Raw genomic sequence first — 23,210 nt, 5'->3', positions numbered from 1 at the left:
ACTGTTCTGGAGGAATCCTGTAATTCTCAGGACAGCTCTGTGCTCCAGACTGTTCTGGAGGAACCCTATAATACTCTGGACAGCTCTGTGTTCTGGACTGTTCTGGAAAAATCCTGTAATTCTCAGGACAGCTCTGTGCTCCGGACTGTTCTGGAGGAGCCTTGTATTCCCCAGGACAGCTCCATCCTCTGGACTGTTCTGGAGGAACCCTATAATACTCAAGAGAGCAGTGGTTTGGAGTTATTGAGTACCACTACACAATCTTGAGAACTCAGCAGGCAGAAGAGGAGAAAGGGATAGGAGAAAGGCAATTTTCCAACGCCATTCTGATGAGGTTGCTCCTGAAGAACTTGTCTACCTGTGATGCCAGTAAACACATTACTAATGTTCCATTCATGTACAATCCCACAATTTTCCATTGTTGTTGATAATTACAGTAACTGCGTATCAACCACACATCAAACTGAACACATTGTTACAGACTCCCTCCCCCTCCCGGCAACTGCAAGTTTTTTCACATGATACCACCTGTAAGAGCCATGTATCTGTTCTCTATCTGCACTGTATTCTGTGCTGCGCATTTATGACATTCATTATGGTAACTGGTCTCATGAGTGGGGTCATGGTAAAAATGAAGAGAATAAGTTATGTATTCTTGCTTCTTTCATAGCAGTTTATAGCTTGGGACCAGTGGAGGTCATGTCTTTTGCTAACCGCTGAGTAACGATTGGTTTATACTTGGGTATGCTTAAGTCATCGCTTCAAGATTGTATGTTTGCTATTTGCCAGTAAAGGATCGAATAAAGGATTCAACTTTTGGAGCTATCAATGGAGCCGGGCTGCCTCATGCAAGTATAACAACTCTGTAGCGATCGCAGGCTAGTGGTGATTGTTTGGTTTTGGTTTAGCGGCTACACCACCTGTATCATACATGTGTTTCATTTTATCAGATACAACGGTAATATTATCATTCACAGTTTGATCTGTATTTAAGAAGCAGAGGAACAGTGTTTGGGATAGGTGACCCCAAATTAACTCATAATAACCTTCACCACCTTCTTAAGTAGTCCAATAGGCTTGAAAAAGATTTGCTCCAACTCTGGTTCCGTGGATTCTCAGGTCATTAGGAGAAGTGTAGACTCTTCCACACATTGGCAGGTGAGCCCTTTGTCGATGGACTCCTTCTTCTGCTTTTGCACAGACTCTTTATCCCCCCAGAGCTTGGAATTGGGTTTCTCAATATCATCACAGAATTAGGGAAAGATGTTGCATTTCTTAAAGAAAACTTTGAGCACATCCACAAACCTTTTCTTCTGTCCATCTGAAAATCTCCTCCCACAACAGCTCAGAACAGAGTCTCTGTTTCTGGAGTCTGGACAGGTAAGTTCAGTATGCTCAAGCCTGTAATTGTGCTGCAGTTTTTCAGAAACATTTTATTAGCAGTGATGTACCTATAGGTGGCACACTGTAGCCAAAGATCATCTAACTGATTCTAACGTAGCTTTGTCGACATCCTACTGAAAGTGGCATATAAATCTCATGCACGATGCTTCTTAGATTTTCCTGAATTGCTTTGCAGTCATTTTAAATCAGCAGTAGTCAAATAAAGGACAGTTAGATAGCAAGAAGGTGAGCTGGTAAATGAGAAGACTTTCTCCTTTAAACTAAGAGTTACAAGGGGGGTGGGAACCATTCAAACTGTGTCGCTGGTGTTGGGAACCAGAGCGCCAGAGCAGATTGTGGAGTGGTTGTCGGGAAAGATATTGTTAAGCCCACATACAAAGTCAGGAATCGAAAGGTTGTGCGTGTTGGGACTAATGTTCTGAGTTTAGTACAGTGGGTCCTCCTTATCCGTGAGGGATTGGTTCCAAGACCCCCCGCGGATACCAAACAATGCGGATGCTCAAGTCCCCTATTTAACCTGTCTCAGTGCGGGTGGGCTTTAGGACCCAGGGCAGCACAGGACCCACCGCCCGCAGTGTTTTTGTTCCGTTGACTTATAATACCTAATACAATGTAAATACTATGTAAATAGTTGTTATACTGTATTGTTTAGGGAATAATGACAAGAAAAAAAGTCTGTACATGTTCAGTACAGACGCAACCATCGTAGCTCTTCTGGGAACGCTGATGCTGCCTCGGCACCAGCCGATGCCGATTCTCCCGTGATCTTTAAGTCCTTGAGGCTGTAGCACTTTACACAGCCAGCCATCATCCCTAGCACTAACACTTCCACAAATTTCGGCTTCTTTCTGCTTTATTGTACGAATGCTCGATTCCTTCGTACCGACCTTACGGCTCAGTTCAGAATGCGACATGCCACTTTTCAAAAGATCTAATATTTCTAATTTCTCGGCGAGAGATAGCATTTTACGCTCGCTCTTAGCCTTTGGGGAATTGCTTTGACCACGTAATTGCTTTTTAGGAGCCATTTTTTCACAGAAACAAAGTAGCGAACGAACGAGACGCGAGGCGAACAATGAGTGCTGGAGGGAGACCCTCCGGATTTTCCCGATTCGCGGTTGGTTGAATTCGCGCATGCGGAACTCGCGGATAAGGAGGGCCAACTGTATACTCCAATGCAAGGAGCGTTGTAGGAAAGGCAGGTGAGCTTAGGGCATGGATCAGCACATGGACTTATGACATTGTAGGTATTAATGAGACTCAGTTGCACGAGGATCTGGACTGCCGGTCCAGCTCAGTGTTCTGGGGTTCTGCTGTTTTAGACGGGATAGAGTGGGAAGGATTAAAAGGGGAAGGGTGGCATTACTCATCAGGGAAAGTGTCACAGTTGTGCTCAGACAGGGCAGACTGGAGAACTCCTCTACTGAGCCTATACAGATGGAACTGAGGAATAGGAAAGGGATGACCACGATATTGGGATCGTTTTATAAACCACCCAACAGTCAGTTTGTGATTTAGAGGAGCAAATTTATAGAGAGAGCACAGGCAGTTGCAAGAAACAAGGTTGTGATAGTAGCAGATTTTACCTTTCCACATATTGACTGGGACTCACATACAGTGAAAGGGCTGTATGGGATACAGTTTGTCAAATAAGTTCAGGAGAGTTTCCTTCATTTCATTGTCAGTGACCGCTCCCACCCATCCAAAAATCCCTTTGACCCCCTATTATCATGCATGAGGCACCGTAGCATTAGGACAAGAATTATTAGGATGGGAATTCTTCCCCCAGGCCATGAGATTACTGCGCTCCCTGCCACCAGCAGGTCTCAAGCACCAGTACATGTTTATGTTTTAATGCACCTTTTTACTTGTTAACTTATTTGTTGTAAAATTACTTTTGTGTCATGTGGTAATATTACTTTATGTGTCATATGTCTGAGTTAAATATATCGTATTATGCACCTTGGTGCAGAGGAACATGGTCTCGTTTGACTGTATACATGTGCACGGTTGGATAACAATAAACTTGATTTTGAACTTGAACTTAATCAATACATAGAGGTCCCAAGCAGAAACAGTGTGACACTAGATCTCCTGTTAGAGAATGAGACAAGGCAGGTGACCAAAGTTTGAATAGTGGAACAGTTTGCATCTGATAATCATAAGACCAAAGGTATAGGAGCAGAATTAGGCCATTTGGCCCATGAAGTCTGCTCTGTTATTTCATCATGACTGATCCATTATTCCTCTCAACCCCAACCTCCTGCTTACCCCCTCCCAACTGTTTCCCTTCATGCCCTGACCAATCAAGAATCTATCGACCTCTGTGTTAAATATACATGAACACTTGGCCTCCATAGCTGCCTGTGGCAATGAATTTCACCACTTTCTCGCTAAAGAAATTTCTCTTTGTTTCCGTTATAAATGGACACCCCTCTAATCTGAGGATCCTCTGATCCTAGACTCTCCCACCATAGGAAATATCCTCTCCACATCCACTCTATGTAGGCCGTTCACCATCTGTTTCAGAATGGCCTTTCTAAGATAAGGGCCCAAAACTGCTCACAATACTCCAAGTGAGGCCTCACCATTACTTTATAAATTCTCAACATTACATTCTTGCTTTTATATTCTAGTCCTCTCAAAATGAATGCTAGCATTGCATTTGCCTTCCTCACCACAGATTCGAGCTGCAAATTAATCTTTAGGGAATCCTGCACAAGGACTCCCAAATCTCTTTGTACCTCACTCTGTTGTATTTTTCCCTTCATTTAGAAAATAGTTAACCCTTACATTTCTTCTACCAAAGTGCATGACAATATACTTCCTGGCACTGTATTCCATCTACCACTTCTTTGCCCATTCTTGTAATCTGTATCTCCTTCTGAAGCCTCTGTTCTTGCCCAGAACTACCTGCCCCTCTATCTATCTTCTACCCATCATCTGCAAACTTTGCAGCAATGTCATCATCCAAATCAGTGACATATAACATAAATTTATTTTTAATGAATCAGTCCCAAGACAGATCCCTGTGGACAACCACAAGTCATTGGCAACCAACCAGAAAAGGTTCCTTTTATTCCCGCACTTTGCTTCCTGCCGATCAGTCACTGCCTTATCTACTTTAGAATCTTTCCTGTAATGCCATGGGCACATAACTTGTTAAGCAGCCTTGTGTGTAACACCTTCTGAAAATCCAAGTACATAACATCAACTAATTCTCCTTTGTCTATCCTGCTCAAAGAATTCCAACAGATTTGTCAGGCAAGATTTTCACTTAAGGAAACCATGCTGGCTGTGGCCTATTTTATCATGTGCCTCCAAGTACAGTACCCCGAAACCACATTGTTAATAATCAACTTGAACATCTTCACAACCTATCAAGTCAGACTAACTGGCCTATAATTTCCTTTCTTCTGCCACTCCCCTTCCTGAGGAGTGGAATGACATTTGCAGTTTTCCAGTTTTCTGGAATGATTTCAGAATCTAGGGATTCTTGAAAGATCGTTACTAATGCCTCCACAATCTCTTCAGCCACCTCTTTCCGAACCCGAGGATGTACACCATCTGGTCCAGGTAACTTATCTACCTTCAGACCTTCCAGCTTTCCTTTTCCGTAATAATGGTAACTTCACACACTTCATGACCCCTGACACCTGAAACTACCATCATACTGCTAGTGTTTTCCACAGTAAAGACTGATGAAAAGTACTTATTCAGTTCATCCACCATTTCCTTTTCCCCTATTACTATCTTTCCAGTATTGTTTTCCAGCAGTCGGATATCCATTTTTGCCTCTCTTTTACACTTTATGTACCTGAAGTAACTTTTGGTGTCTCTCAGCTGACTTTCACGTTCCATCTTTACCTTCTTAATGACTTTTTTAGTTGCCTTCCGTTGGTTTTTAAAACCTTCCCATTCCTAACTTCTCTCTAATTTTTGCTCTATTATATGTTGTCTCTTTGGCTTTTATGTTGGCTTTCACTTCTCTTTGCCATTAGTTTCAAAGGGATTATGTTGTGGAGAAGGATGGGTCTGGTCCTCGGGTGAAGACTCTAAATTGGAGAAATGCCAACTTTGATGGTACTGGTTAAGCACACCTTATCTGAAATGCTTGAGGCTGGAGTTGTTCAGATTTTGGATTTTTTTGAATTGAGAGTATTTGCATCTATATAATGAGATACCTTTGGGATGGGACCCAGGTCTAAACACAAAATCCATTAACATTACATGTACAGTTTATACACATATCCTGAAAGTAGTCTGAAGTTATTTTAATAATTTTGTGCATGAAACTATAACGTATACATTGAACCATTAGAAAGGTAATCTATCACTACCTCATCCATGCAGGTGAACAGTTAGTACCTGTTTGGCATTACCTTTGTTACTGACTCTGAATTTACGTGCCACTGGTAAGAAGTCTTTGTCTTCTACTAGTTCATCAGACATACGTACTGATGCAGCCATTCAATGAGTTAGCTTTTCATCAGTGAAGACCTTGGTGAATTTATCAATGAATTTTCTGCTGCTTTGTGTTCAGCAGTTGCTTTATCACCACATAACTTTAAAAATTGAATGCTGTAACATTTCTTAAATTTCTGCAACCAGCATGCTAAATATTCAATTTTCAGCTCACCGTGATAGGGTTTTGCTTGTATCATGATCAGTGTACCATTAAGTGGCATGTGTTCACTCCAACACTGGTGAATCCATTCTTTCAATACATGCTCGAGGTCTTCATTTTTCACTTTATGCAGTGCTTTTCTATTTTTCATTAACTTCTGTTCATCACATATGTGAGGTCGGTTCTCAGAATTGTTTCTGCTGTGCAGATACCTGCTTATTGCCCAGGTACCTGCCCAACGCCTGATGGAATTTTCCATTTGTGATGTCATGTCTGCTGCTCAAAAAAATTTTGGAGGTTTTTGGATTTTGGAATTTCAGATAAGGGGCATTGTGTCCAGATTTAGTCACCTACCTACAGGAGAGATGTCAATAAGATTAAAAAAATGTAGAGAAAATTTACAAAGATGTTGCCAGGACTTGAGGACCTGAGCTACCAGGAAAGGCTGAACAGGTTAGGACTTATTTCCTAGAGTGTACAAAAATAAGGGGAAGTGGGAGATTCCAGTTCAATTTCAACATTTAGGAGAAATTTGGATAGTACATGGATGGGAGGGGCATGAAGGGCTATGGTCCGGGTGCAGGTCAATGGGAGTTGGCAGATTAATAGATCTGCATGGAGCACACAGGCCAAAGCAGGCCGGTTCTCTGCCATAATGTTCTATGACTCTATAACAGTGATGCGAGTATGAAGCTTGTTGCCATGGAGAATGGTTGATGTGAATAGTATGGGTATATTTCAGGGGATGCATAGAAGGAAGAGAAATAGGGAGCGTTAGTGATGGATTTAGATAAGGAAAGGGAGTAAGGCTCATGTGGAACATAAATGCATGATCTGTTTGATCTAAATGGCTTCTTTGTGTGCCATAAGTCTTACGCATATAGTTACAAAAACTCCCAATCATCACCAAACTGATTGACACTGCTATCAAACAATACTTGCTCACATATGGTTAATCTGTGTTTCACCAGGAATGCTCGGTTCCCCAATGTATTTCCGTGAAGTATATGTTTACAAATAGGGCACCAGAGAGATGCTCAATACCCAATGATCAGTGTGCATTAAGTTCTGGCCTTGCCCATATACTTCAAATGAAAAAGAATGATATAGACCAGGGGTTCCCAACCTTTATGCCATAGTCCCCTACCATTAACAGAGGAATCTGTGGACCCCAGGTTAGGAACACCTGGAATAGACTATTGTCCTTAGATCTACTGTCTCACAATAAGATCGGTTGCTTCCGATGGCCGTGTATTAATCATTCCAAAGTATGACCTTACAGCTGAGGGTAGGCAAGTTCAAAACCTATCTTTGTTCCTTTATCATTTCAGTGAGTGTTTATGGTGAAGTTTATTTGAAAGGTGCATGCGAACTGAGACATTGCAACAAGCTGACAGTGAGCACTTCAGATATTTCCCATGTCTTCCAGTTTCTTCTTCCAAAAACACTGGCTCTAGACACCCCTCTCCTGCCAGCCACAGTTCAGGCCTGTATGGTTTTTCCCAAATCCTCCCCCTCCCAAATTCTGATCTCAGAAACTGGTAATGGGTTTATTACTGGGACATGTATTGAGCTACTGTGAAGGACTGTTTTGCATGCAATGCATAGATCATTTCACCACAGCGGTACATTGAGGTAGTAGAATGAGAATAACAGAAGTAATGAATAGATGTGAGAGAGCAGCTTTGCAAAGATTTGTCATGCTCCAATGCCATCGTGCATAAGTACCAGCAGAAATAAAACGAAGAAGGAACCGTTTCTGATCCTCTAATCCTTTTGCCAGTCAATAAAATTATTTTTGATCTTTCCACCTATTTCTGAATTTGGAGTGATGGTGGTTCTGGAGTGGTGGTGATGCAGATTGAACAGATTCCCATCGGTCCGTTGGATTAACTCCATGCCCACACATAGCTCGTTAAAGCTGGGGTGCAGGAATGCTAAGAAAGGGAATTTATTTATTTATTTATTGAGATACAGTGTGGAATAGGCCCTGTCAGCCCTTTGAGCTGAGCCAATTTAATCCTGGCCTAATCGTAGGACAATTTGGACTGTAGGAGGAAACCAGAGCACCCGGAGGAAACCCACATGGTCACGAGGAGAACGTGGAAACTCCTTTTAGGCAGCAGTGGGCTTTGAACCCTGGCTTACTGGTACTGCAAAGCATTGTGCTAACCACTATGTTACCATGCCACCGCAAATTAACTGGGCCCCACACAATTACAATTTGTGTTTCAGTTGCCAGTGTGGTAAAAAAAAAATTGCTTCATGAAATGTCCTTCATTTGTTACTAAATTGATGAAGGTACAGTAAGCCAGGCTTCTCACAGCATAATCAACACACTCAATTCTTCAGAATTGGAATAGACTCACAATCTTCCAACAACACTTAATTCAGCACAGAAGAAAAAATCTATACACAGCAGGGGATATACTTCCTACAAGTATTAGGAACCTTAAAATAATTCTTGAAAAAATTGGCAAATTCATTCTCATGTTTTCTGAAGTAATCTGATTAAACCATTGCTCCCCTTCACTCCTTGATATTCATTGCCATCTATTTATTTGCTAACATATTGAATAAATTAATGATTGACGATGAGTTTAAAAAATCAATAACTTTTCTCTATAAGGTCACAAAGAAGCTATGTGGAAAGAACAGGTAGTGTAAGCTCAGATTTATTATTTACCACGGTTTTGAACTTATTGAACATTAAATTAGACCTTTTGTACCTGTCTCTTCAAATTTATTTCTATTTCAATTTCAAGCCTCATAAAATTGGTAATCCAATTTAAATGATGTGTGGGGAAACAATTTTCCATGGTTGGTAAGAAGCTCAGGTCCATGTCCTATGCTAAACAACCACTTCTGTATGCAACAGTGGTCTTCCATATCCTCCAGAGGAAGTACCAGCCCATTCAAAGATCATCACAAATGTGTCTGCTCTTGCTCTAAACAATGCATTAACAAGTGGTGAGTTACAGTAAAATATAAAATAATTAAATAGAGCAAAACAGGAGGAGTGGGGTTCATAAGTTCATGCACCATGCAGAAATCTGGTGACAAAGGGAAGATTCTGTTCCTAAAATGTTAAGTGTGGGTCTTAAGGCTCCTGTACCTCTTCCTAAATGGTAGTAATGAGAAGAGAGTATGTCCTAGCTGGTGAGGGTCCTTAATAATGGATGCTGTCTTCTTGAGGCATCAGCTTTTGAAGATATCCTCGACGCTTGGGAGGGTTGTGCCCGTGACGGAGATGGCCCGGTCTGCATCCCTCTGCAGGCTCTTTCAATCTTGTGCATTGGAGCCTCCGTAACTGGTGGTGATTCAACCAGTCAGGATGCTCTCCACCACCCTCCTCCATCTGGCAGAACTTCCCTCCACACTCAACGATTTTCCTTTCAACTCCTCACACTTTCTCCCAACCCAAGGTGTAGCCAAGGGCACATGCATCGGCCCCAGCTACATCTGCCTTTTTGTTGGCTATGTGGAACAGTTCATGCTCCAAGCCTTCCCTTGTAATGCTCCTCAGCTCTTTCTGCGCTACATCGATGGCTGCATTGGTGCTGCTTCATGCACCCATGCTGAGCTCATCAATTTCATCAACTTTGCCTCCAACTTCCACCCTGCTCTTTAATTCACCTGGTCTATTTCTGATACCTCTCTCCCTTTTCTCAACCTTTCTGGAGAAAAATTATCTACTGATACCTTTTAACTGTTACAGCTATCTTGACCATACATCTTCCCATCCTGACACTTGTAAAAATGCCATTCCTGTGTTTCAGCTCTTCCGTCTCCACCACATCTGTCCTCAGGATGAATCTTTCCTATTCAGAACATAAGAGATGTTCTCCTTCTTCAAACAATGGGGTTTCCTTCCTCGAGCATTGATGCTGCCCTCATCTGCATCTCCTCCATTTCCCAGATATCCACCTTCGCCCCATCTATTTACTGCCTTGACAAGGATAGGGTTCTTCTTGTCCTTACGTACCACCCCAGGAACCTCCACACCCAGCGTATCATTCTCCACAACTTCAGCTACCCTCAACATGATGCTACCACCAAACACAGCTTTACTTCCCTTTCCCCCCTCTCTGCTTTATGCAGGTTTCACTCTGTCCGGGATTCCATTGTCCATTCATCCTTCCCCATTTATCTCCCTCATGACACGATCCCTGTATGCGTGACCAGCCGTATACCTGCCCGTACACCTCCTCCCTCACCACCGTGCAGGGCCCCAAACAATCCTTCCAGGTGAGGCAACACTTCACCTGTCTGTCTGCCGGGGTTATCTGTTGTATCTGGTACTCCCAATGTAGACCCTTTACATCAGTGAGACCTGGCATAGATTGCAGCAACTATGCTCCATCTGCAATTAGCAGAATATCCTGGTGGCTAACACTTTTAATTCCAAAGCCATTCTATTCCAACATGTTGGTCCACGGCCTCCTCAACTGCCATGATGAGGCCACTCTCAGATTGTAGGAGCTACACCCTATGTTCCAGCTGGGTATCCTCCAACCCAAGGGCATGAATATCATTTTATCTAACTTCTGGTAATTTCCCTTCCCCTTCCACTTCTCTCTTTTTTCATTCCCCATTCTGGCTCCCCTCTTAGCTCTTCTCCTCAACTGCCTATAACCTCCCTCTGATGCCTCCCCTACTTCCCTCTCTTTCATGGTCCACTCCCCTCTCCTATCAGATCACTTCCTTTTTCCTTTTCCACCTATAACCTCCCAGATTCTCACATCATTCCCCTCCCCCCACCTACCTACATTCCCACTCCCCTGGCTTTGCCCATCACCTAGCATGGGCACCTTCTCTTCCCCCACCTTCATATTCTGGCTCCTTACCCCTTCCTGTCCAGCCCTGATGAAAAGTCCCAGCCCGAAATGTCGACTCTTTATTCTTTTCCACAGATGCTGCCTGACCTGCTGAGTTCTTGCAGCATTTTATTGTGTTACTCTGATTTTACGCCATCTGTAGAATCTCTTGTGTTTATGCATTTACAACATTAGTCTCAGAGGGGAAGCAACATTCAGCTCATCTGTCCTGAATGGGAAAGCCTTTATTTTTAAACAATGACCTCAAATTTTGACTTTCCCACAAGAGGAAGCATCCCCTCCACATCCATCCTTGATTGAATCTATAATAGGCCCACTAGCTCACTGAATCCATATTGACCATCAAGCTTGCATTTTCACACTAAATAATTTTATTCCCATTAATTCTGCGTCCTCCAGATTCTATCACACATCTGCACACTGGGGACTTCTTATCAGTTTATTCTAATCTTCCCACCAGTCACCTATACTAGGGCTAATTTACAAAGTCCAATTAACCTACTGACTAGCTCATTTTTGGTGTGTAGGAGAAGCCCATTGCCAACAAAGGAAACTCATGCAGTCACAAGGAGAATGTGCACGTTCACAGGTCCAGAATCTTAAGTCACCAGATCAGCGAGGCAGCTGCTTTATCAGCTGAACAGTTTTTTCTAAACTCCAGTGACTACAAGCCCAACCTGTTCAACATTTGCAAATGCAACAATTTGCTAGTTCCAGGTATTAGTCAAATAACCTCAAATGAACTGTGTTAAACTCTTTCACATCCTTCCTCAATTAAGGAGGCTGTTACTATGCGTAGTATGCTAGATGTGGACTTACCATTACCCTAATTTTGTATTCATTCCTAATTACAAACTGTACCTGCAGGAATCATGCATGAGAACACTTTGCATTTCAGAACTCTCAACATTTAGATTAAATGCTTCTCTAAATTTTTGTCCATTCAATCCATCTATATTCTGTTGTCAAGTCCAAATATCCTTATTGCAACACGTCCTCCCACCTATTTTGTGCAATGACGAATTTGGAGAACTTGGGCTCTGACTCTCCCTCTGAACCATATAAATTATAAGTAATTGAGGACCAGGAACTTATCCTTGGATCACATTGCAAGTTACCTCATTCCAGCTCGATAAAGGTCCATTTATTCTGACCATCTTTTTTGCTTTACAATAAACTGCGTTCAATCGAATTCCATGGGCTCTCTCATGCACCGAGCTTTTGTGTGTCTCCTTGCCAATGCCTTTTGAAATCCACAACATCCACAGGTTCCCCTGTGTTAATTCTGGATATGTAGTATATTTAGATTTTCAGAGGGCTTTTGAAAAGATGCCACATAAAAGCCTGATGCATAATTTAAGAGAATTAGATTTCACCTCCTTTGATGCATGAAACCATCAATAAGTACAACTAAGGTGCTAAATCACATTTCTCCCCTACAAAATATCGCAAAGTTGGCTCCAGACAAATGCATCAATTTGTTCTCCATTTGAAATACTGTGTAAAATTATAAACTGGCCTCTAACTGAAGCATTCGCAATTTGTTGATGCTGGTGTAAAAGGTCTAACAGAAATCAGGAAAAGAGGACAGGAGGCTGGAGAGAACACAGAGAGTTGTTTCTGAAAGAAGCACACCAGAAGAGGGAGACCTGCATACACAGAACAGGAATACATATTCACAAACATGCCCCTCCTGTTGATGGCTACCCATGACCACTACACAGGTTGGATTACGAAAGATAATGAAAATAGTGCTTGCATTATAGACACAGAATCAGCCAGAAATGTGCGGAAATTCAGCGACAGCAGAAGGGGAGCCTTTGGAATCTGCACTAAAGTTGGCTGAGAAGTGAGTCCAAAAAAGAGGAAGCACTGAAACACCAACTGAGTCAGTTCCTTGATGGGTACCTCATTTTATCATTTTGAGCTTAGCCTGACTTTGGCTGACAGATCTGGATCTTGGAGCTTCTTTGTGAAGTGTCCCATTTCGAACCAAGTCGGTGTAAATAGAAAACTTAACTGATTGTGTCCCTTGTTTTCTGGGGTTACTGAACAAGAGTTGCCTTCTAGATTTGACAACATCTTTTGTAGATTAGTAATGCTGGCAGGTGGTGAAGTGGCATCTGCACTGGACTTCGAGGTGAGAGGTCCTGAGTTTGAATCCAGCTGGCTCTTTGCATGCTTTCCATCCGTACTGGGTTGAGCATTGAGTTAGCAACTCGGCCTCATAGAAAAACAGACTAATGCGAAAGAAACAGCAAAGTTGCTGCTGAATGCACCACAAGGTGCTGACAGGAACTTACGTAGATTGATAGGACTTCAAATGATTATAATTTGCTGCATGTCTGATACCGGGAAAACATTGAATGCAGTTTGTTGCTTCCATTCTGTGCTATGGGGTATATTGATTATTGATCACATAGCTTTGAAAAATCGAACACTATGAAATTCAATTTCTTTAAATACAATTGATATTAAGAAGTGTTTTGATATCACACAATATCAAACTACCTTGAACTATAACCCAGGAGTGTAACAATAGTGAACTCTTATAATCGAAATTAAATAGCTCATTTCCTATAATAGGTATTTTAGAACTTTAACAATTCCTGAATGATATACTTAATAAAGTGAAGAAAGTTAGTGATTATGAAGCTACTTTATTTTGTACTCAGAAGATGACTACAGACTGATGGAAGTAATAGGAGATCACCTCTAATCAATCTATCACAGATAAAATTACCAAGTTATGGCCATTGCAGAGACTTGGCTGTTATAAGGGCAGGATTGGCTGCTTGATGTTCTGGGATTCAAAAAGGGTTAGGAAGTGAAGTAAAGGCGGAGGGGAGGAGAGTGGTATTGCTAATCAGAGATGATATTACAGTGGCAGAAAGTGAGGACATTATGGAGGGATTTTCTATTGGAAATCAGAAGCAGGAAGGGAGTCATTACTCTATTGGCAGTATTCTATAAAAGTGTCGACAGCAACAGGAACACTGAGGAACTGGTAAGTAGACAGATTTTGAAATGGTGCAAAAAAAAAGGGTTGTTTTTATGGATGACTTACAGCTTCCTAATATTGATTGCACCTCCTTATGGTTCAGATGGGGCAGAATTTGTTAGATGTGTCTGTGAAGGTTTCCTGACACACTATGTGGACAGGCTGCCTAGATGAGAGGCCATACTTAATCTAATACTAGATGGTGAACCTGGTCGGGTGATAGACTTCACGTTGAGCAAGCATTTTGGAGACAGTGAATCAGAATCGTTTAAGGAATGGATGTGGGAGCTATCATTTGAGACAGGTGATAAAAGATAACCCAGCTCGCTCAGGCACCCTGGATGTACTGAACCTTTTAATGCTGGTTCAGGCTTCTATATTCTGCTTAAGGTTTGCTTCTGTGTAAGGACCCTTGTTACTGGAATCAGAATCAGAATCAAGTTTAATATCACTGGCATATGATGTGAAATTTATTGTTTTGTGTCAGCAGTGCATTGCAATACATAATAATAAAAAATATATAAATTACAAAAAGAAATATATCTAAGGATTCAATTAAGTAAGTAGTGCAAAAAGAGCAAAAAAAGAGAAAAAAATACTGAGGTAGTGTGTATGGGTTCATTGTCCATTCAGAAATCTGATGGCAGAGGGGAAGAAGCTGTTCTTGAAACATTGAGTGTGTGTCTTCAGGCTCCTGTACCTCCTCCTTGATGGTAACAATGACAAGAGGGCATGTCCTGGGTGATGGGGTCCTTGATGATGGATGCCACCTTTTTGAGGCATCACCTTCTGAAGATGTCCTCAGTGCTGGGGAGGCCAGTGCACATGTTAGACTGTGAGGTTACAACTTTCTGCAGCATTTTCCAAACCTATGCCATGCCCCGCTCCATATCAGATGGACATACAAACAGATAGAATGCTCTCCACTGTATAACTGCAGACATTTGTGAATGTCTTTGGTGTCATATCAAGTGTCTGCAAACTCCTAATGAACTATGGCCGTTGCTGTGCCTTCTTTGTAATTGCATCAATATGTTGGTCCCTGAATAGACCTTCAGAGATGTTCCCACCCAGGAACTTGAAGCTGCTCACCTTTTCCACTGCTGATCCCTCGATGAGGACTGGTGTTTTTTCCCTTGAATTTCCCTTCCTGAAGTCCACAATCAATTCCTTGGTCTTACTGATAAGTGCAAGTTTTGTTGCAACATCACTCAACCACCTGACCTATCTTGTTCCTTGTCATCATCTGAAATTCTGCCAGGGATAGTTGTGTCATTGGCAAATTCAGACATGGTGTTTTTGGTGTTTAGCCATACAGTTGTGGTTGTAGAGAGTGTAAAGCAGTGAGCTGAGCACGCATTCTTATGATGTATTAGTGTTGATTATCAGTGAGGAGGAGATGTCATTTCCAATCCGTACAAACTGTGGTCTCCCACTGAGGAAGTCAAGGATCCAGCTGCAGAGAGAGGTAAAGAGGCCCAAGTTTTGGAGCTTGCTAATTAGAACTGAGGGCATGATTGTGTTGAATGCTGAACTGTAATCAATAAACAGCAGCCTGACGTAGTTATTGGCATTGTCCAGGTGATCGAAGGCTGACTGGAGAGCCAGTGAGATTGTATCCACTTCATCACAACCCTCTGACCTTTAGCAAAGCCATAGGAAAGGATAAGAGTAGACAATATGGAAGGTATTTAATTAGGGGAAGGCTAATTACAGTGGTATTAGGTTGGAACTTGGAAGTGAAACAGATGTTCTCATGGAAATGGACAACAGACATGGTGGTTATTTAGGGACTTCTTGCTTGGATTTTTAGATAGGTTTGTCCTACTAAGGCAGGGAAAGGAGGGAGTGGTGGATGCCCAGAATGGATAGGTGGGAATGCTGGTAGAGACTGATACTACAGGGATATTTAAGAGACTTGTAGATAGGCATATGGAGGCCAGAGAAATGTAGGGTTATATGCTTTCTAGGTTAAATTAGTCATGGAGCACTGTAAGTTTATATTAGTCTGCTCAAGATTGTGGACCAAAGGGTCTGTACTGTGCTATACTGTTCAACATTCAATGTTTTTGACTGATTTTGGAAGAACACAATGATATGTAAACACATGTGGTTTCTTAAAATGCTTAATGATTACTGGTGAGGTTGATGCCCCTGATCACCTCTCAGCCAGCACCAACTCCCTGTCTTATTTCTTTCCCTTTGTGATCCACCCATTTCTTCCTACGCTCACCTCAGCCCCCCTCTTCACCGTGTTTCTTTCCCTTCTTCTATTCACTGCATCTACCCATCCCCCACACACTCCTCTCACTGGTTCCTCTCCTCTACCCTCTCTTGATTCCAAGCTCCACCTTCCTCTCCTGTCAGATTCCATCACCTACAGCACTTGGTCGTCTCTGCCATTACCTCCCAGCTTCGGTTGCTACTTTCACTCTCTCCTCCCCCATCTGCGTATCATCCATCCTCACCTGGATCCACCCATTGCTTGCTAGATCTGTCTCCACCCTTTCCCTCCATTATTTTTTACTGGGTATCTCCACTCTATCCTTTACTCCACATGTCAGGCCTCAATTCGAAACATCAACTGTCCATTTCTCCCCGTAGTCTCTGCCTGACCCGCTGCTTGCCTCCAGCATCTTGTGCGCACCACAAGTTACATGCCTACTCTCAGTTATTGGTAGCTGTCTGCTCACGTGTCACTTCTCCAGGAAGTGAAAGATTGAACTTCTTGTCCCATTTCCAGTAATCTATTGTAAAGGATCAACTGATTTTATCTTGCTTAGATTAAAACAGTGAGCTTGGCTTCACCTCTGAAATTCCAACACATGGAAACCTGGCAAAGCTGTTCTGTCAACCTCACAACTGAAGTTCTTGGTCTTTAGTTCAACTTTTACCAACAGCATTAGGATGACCATAATTTTGTTTGAACACCTAAAGAAAACGTTGTGGAACAATTCCTTGGGTTAGGATTACTTATCCCAAAGGCTTTTTTTTGCAAAGAAATGCAAGGACAAATAGTTCTAACCTGCAAAGCATTACTAACCTGTTAAGAGTGCTGACTTTGCCACTAATTAAAGCAAATTAAATACTGTGACAAGATAATCAGTCTTTAGATTCCAAATTCCTGCTCCTGGGAGTGAGAGTATCTGATCAGTGCGTTACAGTCTCCCAGACTTTCCACAGATGGAAGTTGTAAACTCTGATTCCACTGTAAATATTTGACCATCCCTGTGTTTGAAAGGCCTGTTGTTTCCCTTGTAAATGAGGGACAGAAAATTGTAAGAGGTCATTTGACTGTACTATTGACAAGAAATAAATTGTGAAGAATCTCTGCTGTAGTGAAGCAATACTGGATATTAAAAGACTCACTATCTCTTCTCCCAATTGGCAATTTGCTGCAAAAATATAAATATTCAGAATTTATATTTACTTTTCTCAGTATGTATGTTCAATGAATTTTATTTCCACTGGAGTACAAAATTGTTCAGTATAGAAATAAAAAATTTATGTTATGTCTACAGTTCTCTGGGCTTTTTACTACACGGTACTGTAATTCAAGGAGCCCCCTTCAGTGGACCCCTGTGACATCACTGTATGTGTGAGAGATGCAGCTAGTGTTCACTGAGGGATTTGCAGTCAGTCTGTCATCAGACAGTAAGTAGCAGGTACTACGCTGAAGGCAGATTGCGACAGGGCGGATTCTTCAGCCCAGCCTTGCAGCCGACTTCGCACCAAGGAGAGGGCAACCCTCTCTCAGGCTGCCTTTCTGCATGAGGACCCAACAATGCGGCGAGTCGAGCGGGTCGCACACTGCTGGCAGCTGCAGCAGCAGTGGCAGCTCAGGGCTCTCTCCTGGCTCGGAGTCTGATAGCAGTTATGGTATAAGGGGAGTCCTGTCAAGGTACTGGAGCTTGGAGAGTCTGCAATCGGCTTGTGGTAAGCATCTCTTGATCTCTGTGCAATTGATTGACCTTGACTAACATTATCTACAAACAGGTAGATAAATGTAGCCCATCCTTAGGCACAGAATGAGGAGACTCCCTTTTTTGACATGTTGCTTCTCATAGATTTCAATTCATTTGGGTGTACTATTCTATTTTAAATGTGTAATATCTAGATTTGTCTGATGAGGGAAAAGGTACCTTTTCTAAAAGGTCAAATAGCGATTAATATATAAAATATAGTAAGCTTTAAATCTCTCTAATTCCAGGGTGAGTTACAAGCATACAGCGAGTACAATCCCTTAAAATCCTAGGCAGCTTTCTCTAGTTCAGTCTAGTGGGAGTTTGTGATGTTCACTGAATGTAATGAATTTCAAACCTGGTTTACAGGAATGTTGCCAAGGTCAGAACTAATTGAATTAACTCTGTGCTGTGCCTTTGGAAGGAATTTGTTTCCATAGATTCGTTTTCATGTGGTTTATGTGAAAAAGCATTTGCCCCATATTCTCTCTACTTTCCGATGCTTCACCTTGGAGATATTTTTTAAATATTAAAGAATAAATTGTTGAAGTTATATTTTAATGTTGACAGGTCACTAAAAGTTTGGAATGTAAAGTTGTTCTAAATCTGTTGTAAAGCGCACTGATTCAAAAGCATGGAGAATTCATCAAGGCATTTTTCATTTCAGTAATGTATTTGTTAATTGTATGGGTGTGATCTTATTCATTTCTATCACAATGCCATCAATTCATTTTTAAGAATAAATAGCTTTTACAAGCACAGAAGAGCATTTTATTCATAGCTACATAATCTTCCTCCCATTCCTTGCATTTACTCCCAGCCTGTCAACATATCACCATTGTGAATCAATGCTTCATCAGAGGAAGTGAATTCTGATGTATCTTAACACTTTCTCATTAAGGTTTGTGAGTGAGGTAGAAATAGTATTTAACATTGCTAGATAAACTCAAGTTATGATTAAGCAAAGTTCAGATTCTACTTCATGTGTTTAAAAGAATGCCAGTACTGTAGTAAAGTAAAATGGCAAAAAATGGTTCAGCAGATTACTTTGGCCTCTGATGCCAATGACAAGACATGACTCTTCTCCCTCCCAATAGAAGGAAAGGTTTGGCATATATTTATTCACAATCATTACATAAATGTAAAGGGATGAATGTAGGAACAACAGATTTTCATTTGTGATATTGGTGTCCCTCATCTTTGAAAATAAAGTAAAATATAACATTTCTTTCTGATCTGAGTATTATTACAACATAAACCTTCAGATTTAAAAAAAGTGTTTAAAGGCCTTTCCGCATTTTTCTAGACACTCAGGACGTCACAAAGACCTTCACAGTTACATTAAACTTGCTGTTTAAGTTCCAGATCAAGGTGTTACAAACCTCCAGAGCAAAGTGATCCGTTGCTCCCCTTTAGACTAGATACACACCACATGGAGTGAAGCAGCTAAAGGCTGAAGAAGCAGCTCTGTGATGCCGTCTCTAGGATGAGGGAAAAGTAAAGGCCTCCTACTGATATAGTAACAAGATTTCTTCAGACCCAATGCACTTCAAGTCTTGGGAGCCATTACTTCACATGCAAGGTGGGGGAGGTAATGAAATTGCTGACTTTGAGGCATGGGAGGATATTTATACTCATCCCCTGGAATGTATGTACTGAGATGGTGAAGCTTTAAACCATAACTTCTGATGCATGGGGATGTATTGAAACTATGCCTTAAATACTATGTGGGAGAGAGAGACTACTAGTTGTCACAAAATTTTGAATGAATACTGCACTAAAATCTGACAAATGAAGCCTAAGAAGAGGCTAAATCTTCTTTGGACACATTTTCAGTGGTGCTGATTAAACATTTCCAAGATTTGATGCACAGGAATGGAAACCACTGTTGACAGTAATTTCAGACAAAAGCTTAATATGCTTGTATGACATTATCCAAATGTTATGTTAACCCACTTGAAAGAAACAAGAATGTAGCATCAAATAGGAGAGAGTGGAAATCCAGTGATGCATATTATCATCATTGACAGCCACATTTAGCTGATATAGCTTGCTTATATCATCCTGTCAAGAAAAGTCATATTTTCTTTCCTGGAAATAAAAATTAGTTAAGCACAACATGTCACAAAGGAACATAATGTTTGTAGAAAAGTCTATTACAGGAAAATCCATGGGATGTTTGAGTTTTCCTGCTCATAGATACCATAGGTTGATAGCTCCAACTTGGACTTTGGGGCCTTTTACATCATCTTCAGATCAGTATTGTCATTCGTCAGACTCAGCCAGGGATGTTAGCCACTCTGTAATAGGCCATGCAGTGTTTCTTCCTGATGACTATACAGCAACAAAGGGACCTCTGCTCCATTTGCCTTCAACAAAACAAATGCTACCACAAGTGCCAGCAATGCATCATATTTGACTGTTGGAAGCTGCAATAAAATCCAAAAAGTGGGCAGCAAACTGGAATTCATGAAGTAAAGATGAACCTACCCTGTATTGTGATATCAACACTCAAGTAAAGCCAATGGATTATTTACAAAAGCGTATATTTGTTATAGAACCAGCCTGACAAAGTGAAGTTAGATGTCAACTTTTAAATTACAGTTGAAAAAAGCAAATAGATGTAGCTTGTTTGTTGGCTCACTTTAAATGAATATGTCTCTCCCAAACCATCAGCTCATCTGAAAACATTCTGCCAAAGTGAGGCAGAAAGGAACTTTCAATTGGTTGCTCTTCAGTGTGTTGTTCTGCTTAGCTAATTGTTTAATCCAGTCACTAACGCTGGTTGAGAAACCCAATATCTCCCTATTCAAACAGATATTCCAGCAAATAATTCTTTTGATTGAACTTAATTTTTTTGTACTTTCTTCCATCAAATTCTAAACTGTGTTTAGAGATAACTCTTTAAATCTCCCTCCCTTCCTCAGCAGACGTTCTTGACTCTGAAATGATGGCTGACTGGCTGCCAGCCAGAGATTGTGAAGTCAATTCATTTTATTTGGCCCAGTGCATGTTTTTACATGAATTAACAAGGAGTGTCAACATGCCCACATTCATCTAGGCCAGTTGCAGTGGACTTTTCTCATTGACCTTTTGCACCCTCGGGCCCAGTCTTCAGGTGGTGATTTTTCAGTGCAGTGGTCTTGCTCTGAAAACTCCCAGTGGGCTTTAACAGAGGGCAAAGTTGGGGCAGAGGAATGCCACATGTGAGAATTACATAACATTTTAAAAGTTCTTAAGGATCCGTGACATTTGAGGCATTTAAAATGAGCTAATACATTTAAAGTAGTTTTTCAAATATTAATTCAAATAATTTAAGTAAAGCATAGAAGAATGATTATTAACATGAAACTAAAGCAAAATAATTTTTTGAAACTTAAATTGAGCAATACAGCACAGGAAAAGGTCATATGGTCCATGATGTTTGAGCTGAGCATAATGTCAAATTAAACAGTTCCCATTTACTTGCACATGGTCCATATCCACACCCCGCCCTCCACCACCACTCCCTGCATATTCACCTGCCTATACAAAAGGCTATTGAATGTCACTCTTGTTTCTGCTTCCACCACTACCTCTGGCAGATTGTTCCAGGCACTCACCACTCTATGTAAAAAAACTTGCCCTGTACATCTCTTTACATGCATCTTCCCTTTCCCTCCTAGTATTTACTTACTTACTGCCCATTATGCCACCGGCACTAGGGGCAGCAATGAAGGTCCTCCATCTGTCTGTCCATACCATCGCACACAGATATAGAAAGATACTTCCTTGCTTTTCCGTAGCGGTTTTGTTTTACCAGTCAGGGTTGTTAGCCTTGAGCTGAAGCCCTGAACCTGGAGGACTGGTGGACCACTCTTAGTCTGACCTCCACCCTTTGACCTATTTGGCATGGGCGACCCTACCAAGAGTCAAAGCATGAAGCCCTGACTCCAGCCTACATAGCTCTCTGGGTCATTGAAGCATGCAAGCCCCTGAACCCTACAACAAGGTTGTGGTCATCTTGGAGGGCTTCCTAATATGCAAGCCAGAAATCCCAATGAAGTCAGCAAGGTCTCAGATCTGACAGTCACACACGTAGTCCGGTGATGGAGTTTAGTGTCAGCTGCAGTGCCATCTGTCATTCAGTAAGTCCCAGATTTCTGCATTGAAATCACATGCATAGAAATCTGGAATTTATGGCTGTTCGAATAACTAGGCATCGGTACTGCTGAACTACTAGCAAAAAACTCAACAAGATCTGGCCCTTGGAGATAAAGGATTGCCATGGATTCGTTGCCAGTGCTGGAAAGTATGTTAATCAGCAAAGTACATTTATCAACTATATATCTCAGTCATTCCCGTCAGTTGTAGATAAATATATGTAGCAAACAATAGAATGGTCTATACTGTGTCACAATTGACAGTCAGACTTCTTTCTTAAGTGGAAGGTTTCATTAATTTGGAATGCAGGTCTTCTGGCGAATGCAGACCAGAAATCATTACACAAAAGCTCGATATTTTAAATTCAAGCTCTCAAGAAGTGTTTTTTTCTACGCTGTGCAAAGTAGGCGTAAAAAATTTTGCAGATGCTGAAAACCTGAAATAAAGGCAGAAGATGCTGGAAACCAATGTTCCCTCTCAGGTGTGCATGTGTGCACTTGCTCACGTCTTTTGTTACTAGTGCACATAGAAATTTATACTACACACAAAATATTGTCACCGTCTACCGCATTGGCATGTTAAATATATTAAATAAGTAAAATCTAAGCAGATTTTAGAACTGGCTTATTTATACTGTTTTTATTGAAGAATTCCAAAGAAGCAAAGGGCATGAAGCACAAAGGAACTGCTAGTTCATTTAAAGGCTCATTGAAACAGTAGAAACTGCTACACCAGAAGCACATGAGGTCAGGAACATGCAGCTACGAGGAATATTTATCTACAATACAGAAACTGGGGTTCCTGCGTTTATTGTCACGATACAAAAGTTGCTGGAGAATTTGCAAGTGGGAAGAAGTGGAGTAATATTTGGAACTTCACTTTTTAAAGCATCATTTAACAAGCAAATCACTATGACGGTGTGCAAAAGCTCCAGCGAGAAAATCCTTCATTACCCGCTACAGGCCTGCTACATGTTGTGTGAGTGCAGATGAACAAAAGTGAAAACGATCAAACCCAGAGGAGATAAAAGTTCTTATTAACAGTTACTTTATTTCTTTTAAAACAATGAACAACAAACTGGACTTGGTAAGTTTATTATCCTTAGAATAGCTTCAGGTTTACTTCCATTTAAAAATTCAGTGTGCACATGGTGTTGTCACTGAGCAAAAAATTGCACAGCACCGGATTTTTGTACACTGGTCATTACAAATTAGAGGGAAGCACTGGCCAGGCCT

The 23,210-nt window shown here is 41.3% G+C and overlaps 1 protein-coding gene across 2 annotated transcripts in view; it reads left to right on the top strand.

Moving 5' to 3' along the window:
* arhgef4 (Rho guanine nucleotide exchange factor (GEF) 4) overlaps nt 1–23,210 on the top strand; it is a 355,442-nt gene that overhangs the window by 188,413 nt on the left and 143,819 nt on the right. The window contains exon 1 of one of the 2 annotated variants that reach the window (XM_072255654.1): nt 17,525–17,806. The exons of the other annotated variant lie outside the window; for it this stretch is intronic. Coding sequence (XP_072111755.1) covers nt 17,641–17,806 — 166 coding nt within the window. The 5' untranslated portion in view covers nt 17,525–17,640. Of the gene's footprint in view, nt 1–17,524; nt 17,807–23,210 lie in introns of those variants that run through there. 2 annotated transcript variants of the gene reach the window in all.

The sequence above is a fragment of the Mobula birostris genome, chromosome 4 (genome assembly GCF_030028105.1).
Source record: "Mobula birostris isolate sMobBir1 chromosome 4, sMobBir1.hap1, whole genome shotgun sequence".
NCBI classification, from domain to species: Eukaryota; Metazoa; Chordata; class Chondrichthyes; order Myliobatiformes; family Myliobatidae; genus Mobula; species Mobula birostris.
This window is presented reverse-complemented; position numbering and strand designations above follow the sequence as displayed.